Raw genomic sequence first — 6,011 nt, 5'->3', positions numbered from 1 at the left:
AAACAAAACAAACAAAATAACAACAACGTACAAATTGAGCTTAAACACCCGGACGCCCCGTCTAGCATTCACCCAGCAGCTCAGGCTTGAGCGCGTCTTTTGGCCACTGAAGGGAAGGGTTTTAGTCACTCGGCTCTGCTTCCCCCGTCCCAGCCTGCAGTAAAGAGCTACTCTTAGGAAATGGCCCCTGCAAAGCTGTCTGTGGGATTCTAGGAGCCAGGGAGAAGTGGGTGTGTGCAGGGCACTGTTGAGCTTTGCCTGAGCCAGGTGGTAGGTCTTTTATCTGGCTCCATGAGGGACCATTAGCCTCCTGGCATATATGCTCATTTTGGGGCATGACGGGGCCCGAGTCTGGGGTGGGAGTAAAATGATGATTAACCCTTTAGCTGCCTTTCCATGCTGCATGTTCTAACAAAACCTAACCACCCAGATAGCTACACCAACCAGAATAAGGTTGGTTAAGTACCATGAGATCTCCTGGGCTGGGCTGAATTCTCCCCTTTGCTTTTGCCTACACAAGGCTACCGTCTGTCGTGTGCATTGCAGGCGGAAGGCCGTACCACTGGCCTCTGAAGTATCAGCAACAGACCTGGCTTATACCTCTCAATAGCCAGAGGCCAGGGCACTTCCTTCTCTGTTATTTGTCACCACTATTTGTTGAGTGGAACAGTCCAGCCCAAAGCACTCGCAGAGCAACGAAGTTACAGTAGAACCCCGAAATACGCGCACTCAAGGTGCACGTATCTCGGTTTAACACAGCTCAGGGTGGCGGGGAGCTGGCGCCTGGTTCTGGGCCGCCCACCACTCAGGGGAGTGGGGAAACTGACCAGTGCTGCAGCTCTGGTCAGTTTCCTATCACCTGTGGGTGGTGGGGAGCTGAGAGTCTGGCTGGGCTGGTCAGTTTCCTGACTGCCCCAAGTAACGCGCAATTTGATTTCCGCAGGCTTGCACAAGAAGGCAACCTCCGCGTAAGTTGGGGGTACTACAAGCCTAAACTATCTGTCTTGATATCAGGGATCTGTCCCAGGTGTGCAGGCACTTTTTTACGGGTATTTAAGGCAGGGAGCAAGTAGCAGGAGGTGGGTGTTACAAGCATGTCTGGAGAGGGGATAGAAGAATGCGCATTCCACCCCACAGGATAATTTTATTACAAAAGAGCAGATGAATGTATAATTTTAAAAAGTAACAAACAAAAACATATCCAGAAAATAAACCTTCCACCACAAGTTTCTAGGTCCCGATTCGGCGCATGGTCATATTATACAGTAAACAATTGCTTCAAATCCACATACAAAAATATGTACAACATTCCCGGCTATTTACAGAAAGCCCTCGGCCGTGTTACATGCTCAGAAGCACATGTGACAATGCAAAGAGGTCATTTAACCCCCAAAATTTTGTTCTGAAGGATGCTTGGGAGATCCAGCTAGTGGGTCCTGAGCTGTTGAGAATATAGAAATAGCCTCCAATGGCTACCCAAACTTTCTGATGGTCCACTCTTCTCAACATCCCATGACATGGCCATGCATTGGTCCGGGCTTATTACGTTTCTTCTGGGAATTATATGTGGACATGCCAGTTGGCTGTGGGAGCCAAAGACCTTCTAGAATGATGCTCAAGCTAGCAAGGAGGTACTATCCAAAAACCACTCTAGAATATGGAGATTCCTCACATGCTAAGATCCCTGTCCAAGACCTATCATCTCTCTTGAGATCGGGCAAAGCTGAAGAGCAGAGCATTGTTTTGATGAAAAAAATGGTTCTTTGACCAAACTTTTAAAAATAATATTTTCTATTTTCTTTACCAAAAATAATAAAATCCATTTTTTCAGTGAAATATTTCAATAAAAATTCCATTTTCAATTTAAAATAAGTGATTTTTGGTGCAGTTCTGAAGGAACACTTGTGATTTTTGAACTGTTGGGTTTTTTAATCAACAATTTCACTAACAACAAGCATCCTGGAGCACCTTAAAGAGTAACACATTTATTTATTCGGTGATGAGCTTATGTGGGTAAGACCCACTTTTTCTCTATTTTACTGAAAACTGCTTTTCAAAACCAAACTCTTTTTTTTTCCCCCAAAAAGGCCCATCAAGAAACATTGAAAACATTAACATTTCCCGCCAAACAAATCAAATGGCCATTTTTTGACTGGCTCCAGTGATTAGGTAATGCCCTTTAGTTCTCCACTGTCAGAATGACAGAGTGGTTGTGAGAGATTTAGGAGCGAGAAAGGTGAGATTGGTTCTTACTCATCTCTAAAGCTATGAAGTCCAAGGCCTGCCTGTCATTTCTTTTGCAGGGAAATTTTCCTTTGATTCTGTTGAAGTTTAGCATAAAATAAAAGCACACTGAACAACATGCAAAGTCCAGTGTTAAACCTGCTACAGCAAAGCCTTTGAATATAAAGGATTTCCTCTCAAACAGTGTGGCCGATGTGTCACTTTATCAGATCTGCCACCAGCCTTGCGAAGACCAAGTGTGGCTCTTCTGCCAGGGTCCATGAGGGCTCCACACAGCTAGAATGTGGTTTCATGTAGCCTGACCCTGACAGTCATGTCTCTGCTCTGCTATCGTTGCATTCTCCAAGTGCCCTGCTCGATGGAATTGCAATCAGCCCGTCCCTTGGTAGCATCCTGGCTTGCAGATATTTGGGGTGTGTGCATGTGGGTGGGGAAGTTTCACGAGCAACTGGGCTGGTGGGAAAGGCTTTGTAAGTGCAATATATTGCAATGTTCTGTCATCCAAGCCAACAATGGGTTGGGCTCGACAGGCGCTAACATGGCTGGTCTGGGTCCCACCCAATCCATCCACCCAACCCTACCTTTCAGGAACCAGCAGATGCAACTGGTTAAATGTATTGACTTTCCCATGTAGACACCCAAATCACTCTGTGTGTGGGGGAGGGGGGTACAGAACGACTTATCGCTCTCCGCAACAAGACCTTTCTCAGTGCACAGAGAACTTCCTCACCCCACAATCACAGCGCAAGGGCCACGCAGCAGGCCTGTCTCTACAAATGGATACGTGCTGGCACGGCTGACAGAGCTCAACAGGAAGCACCATCTCCATGGATGCAGGGCACAACCAGCCCATACAAACGGCAAGCCTGGCATTGGCTGTGCTCTGGTGGGACACGGTGTTGGCTGGTGTTGTGCGGATCGGAGTACATTTCTGGGGTTTAAACGCTTACTGCAAAGTTAAAGCAAGTCGTCAGCTAAAAGGAAACAAGCTGCGGACACGGAGACCCACAGCGTCAGAGCATTTAAGACCAGAAGGCCTAGATCGTCCAATCCGACGTCATGTACGTTTCCAGCCACCGAACACCACCCCGTGGATGGGAACACTACAGAGTCAGGACCACCCCCTCAATGCCATGCTCCTGTGCACCCCAGAATCTGCACCAAGGAAGCAGATGTTACCCTGCACGCACACACACACACACACACACTCTAGACACACACACGCACATGCATGTGTGCGTATACATCTATTTGACAAGGTACACAATAAAATAGTACATCCATTATAGCATTAAACATATGGCACATATCAATTCTCCAGGGATCCTTGTGTTACAACAAGGGCATTGTATTCAATACGTGCAATACGTGGTGGGGCATCAAGCAGCTTCCAAAATACACCAGGAAGGGGAGGGTGCAGTGTTCAGAGTCACACCCTCAGGCTCGCTTCCTCGTTTATTTTGGCTCCAGTTTTGATGATCCTCTGACCGCTTTCCAAGGCCGGTTTTGGAGGCTGCCGTTTGTCAGGGTCAAAACAGAGGAAAGACAGGGTGTGTGGGTGTGGGACAGCCTGGAGAACCACAACCAACAGAGCTTCTCATTTGGCAAGGAACTCAGGCGAGCCAGCATGTCTGAAGAGCAGAATCAAGTTAGAGCCAGCCAGCCCAGGAAGCACAGCTCAGCAAGCCAAGACATGAGCCGCATCCCTGTTCCCAGAGCCAGGGCCAAGCTCTGCAGAAACTTCTCTGCGCCCACATCTGGGAGGTCGCTGATGTTTAATCCTAGTGAGCCACAGCACTTGGGTAACTGATGTGGCCTCACTTGTGCCCCTTGGAGTGGGGAGGCAAGCTGATTTGAAAGCCCAGTCACTGAAAGCTTGCCACGCTTCAGGGGCAGCTTGCTAGGAATCCCAGGACCTCATCTACAGTAGGGAACACGTAAACCTAACTCAGTAACCAGTGCAAGTGAGCCTTCACATCTGTCCTCCCTTGGATCTTCCTGGACAGATGTGTGGGACTAGCTATGTTCACCAGAAGTTTGATTGGCTTCCTTCAGGGCAGCCATGGGGCACAATTCACCTGCAGGCTGCATGTGGGATAAAGCTTCCAGAATCTCCTGTGTGGTTTTGCCTTTTGGTTGATTTTGTATCACCCGTTACTCTCCGTCCGTTACTCACATTTGTTCGCCAGAAGAATTAAGGTCCTGTTGAACAGGCTCAGCTGATTACAGTTCCGGATTTGTGTCTTATCTACTCTGTTGTGCCGTTGCAATGGGCATAGCCTGTTCTCACTTGGCCTGTGTTTAACTTTTCATGCGCTCAGGAGGCTCCCCTGTGTGCGGCACATTGAGGAGTTCAAAGGAAGACAAGTGAAGGCTCCTTGAAGAGAACAGGGCCATGAACCAGTGAGGTAGGTAACAGGATGCGAGGCTGCTAGCGGGATTAACTGAGTTTGTTTCCAACGTTGCTTTGCTAAACATGATAAGACGCACAAGCGGCACCAGGAAGAAGGGGTTTGTAATGACCAGTCTCTTGTGTTCGAGGCCCAGAGGGGAGCCTCCATTCGATGCATTCTGGCAAATCAAAGGCACAGTGCATTCTGAGAAACCAGTGTGTCTTTTTTCTATGGGGACTGGCCACTTCCTGCCTCTACAGGCTAAACTGGTTCTCACAAACAAAGCAGAAGTCCAAACCATCCTCCAGGCAGAAATGCTAAGGACCCACCATTGGCCATGCCTGTCAAAAGAAACAGAGGAATTCAAGACCCAAAGCTTGGTGGTCTCAGTGGATCATGAACAATGGCTTTGTCACCTGCTTTGGATCTCTCCCAGACGTGGAAACACTTCTTGTCCGCCAAGAAGCAACCACAAGGGTCAAGACTGAAGATGTGACTCTCCAAATGAGCCACCAGCATGCACTGCTGTTCTTGCAAGCCCTGGAGGTCCTACGGGTTACCCTGCTGGTGGCAACTCGGTCATGGAGCAGCTCAGTCTGAGGAGACTCCACGGGGACCTTGATAAAAGCCCTCGGTGCAGCTGGCTGGCCCATTCCCAACCACGGCAGCCCCCGAAAGGGAATGAGAGGCTGCAGAGCTCGTGACAAAAGGGACAATTGCTTCCGACTGAAAAAATAAATAGCAAATTCACTGGAAGAGAGAGTTGTAGAGTCTAAGGACCATCCCCTGGTCAGGGAGCAGGATCCTGGCCAGGGCACAGGTATCATTTAATCATCCTTTAACTACGAGGACCTGGGGGACAGAGGCCAGGCTGCCCTTTGATCACAGCATGCTTTGGTTCCTATGTACAAGGGGAGTCATCCATCCAGAGAGGGAGTCCCAGCTGCTCCTGGCGGGGAGGCAGGGGCCCCGGCACTAGTTCTGGTGCCTCTTCATGTGCAGGGCCAGGTGGTCGGAGCGGGAGAAGCAGCGCCCGCAGGCGAGGCACTTGAAGGGCTTGGCGCCGGTGTGCTTGCGGTAGTGCCGGGTGAGCTCGTCGGAGCGGGCGAAGCGCCAGTCGCAGCCTTCCCAGGTGCACTTGTACGGCTTCTCCCCTGCAGGGCAACGGAGCAGAGGTCACAGCTCGCACCCGAGCGGCGCGGCAGTGTCCAGTGCCTCCCTTGCTAGCATCCCTCTCCAGCTCCCCACCCGCCGCCTGTCCTTCCATCCCTTCCTTCACACACGTCCCACTGCCCTGCGAACGCTCCTGGACTTCCCATCCATTCCTCTCTGCAAACGCGTCCCTTCCACCTCTGCAAGCATCCCGCCTTCCCT

General features: G+C 50.0%; 1 protein-coding gene across 1 annotated transcript in view; it reads right to left on the bottom strand.

Annotated features, from left to right (window-relative positions):
- Window positions 1-5,016: 5,016 nt before the first annotated feature.
- Window positions 5,017-6,011, bottom strand: part of LOC142019967 (Krueppel-like factor 5) — a 34,032-nt gene continuing 33,037 nt past the window's right edge. Inside the window, exon 5 of the mRNA XM_075007419.1 lies at window positions 5,017-5,791. Within this exon, the coding sequence (XP_074863520.1) occupies window positions 5,613-5,791 (179 nt within the window). The 3' untranslated portion in view covers window positions 5,017-5,612. The remainder of the gene's footprint in view (window positions 5,792-6,011) is intronic.

The sequence above is a fragment of the Carettochelys insculpta genome, chromosome 13 (genome assembly GCF_033958435.1).
Source record: "Carettochelys insculpta isolate YL-2023 chromosome 13, ASM3395843v1, whole genome shotgun sequence".
In the NCBI taxonomy this organism is placed as follows: Eukaryota; Metazoa; Chordata; order Testudines; family Carettochelyidae; genus Carettochelys; species Carettochelys insculpta.
Note: the sequence above shows the minus strand (reverse complement) of the source record. Positions and strands in the feature narration are given on the sequence as shown.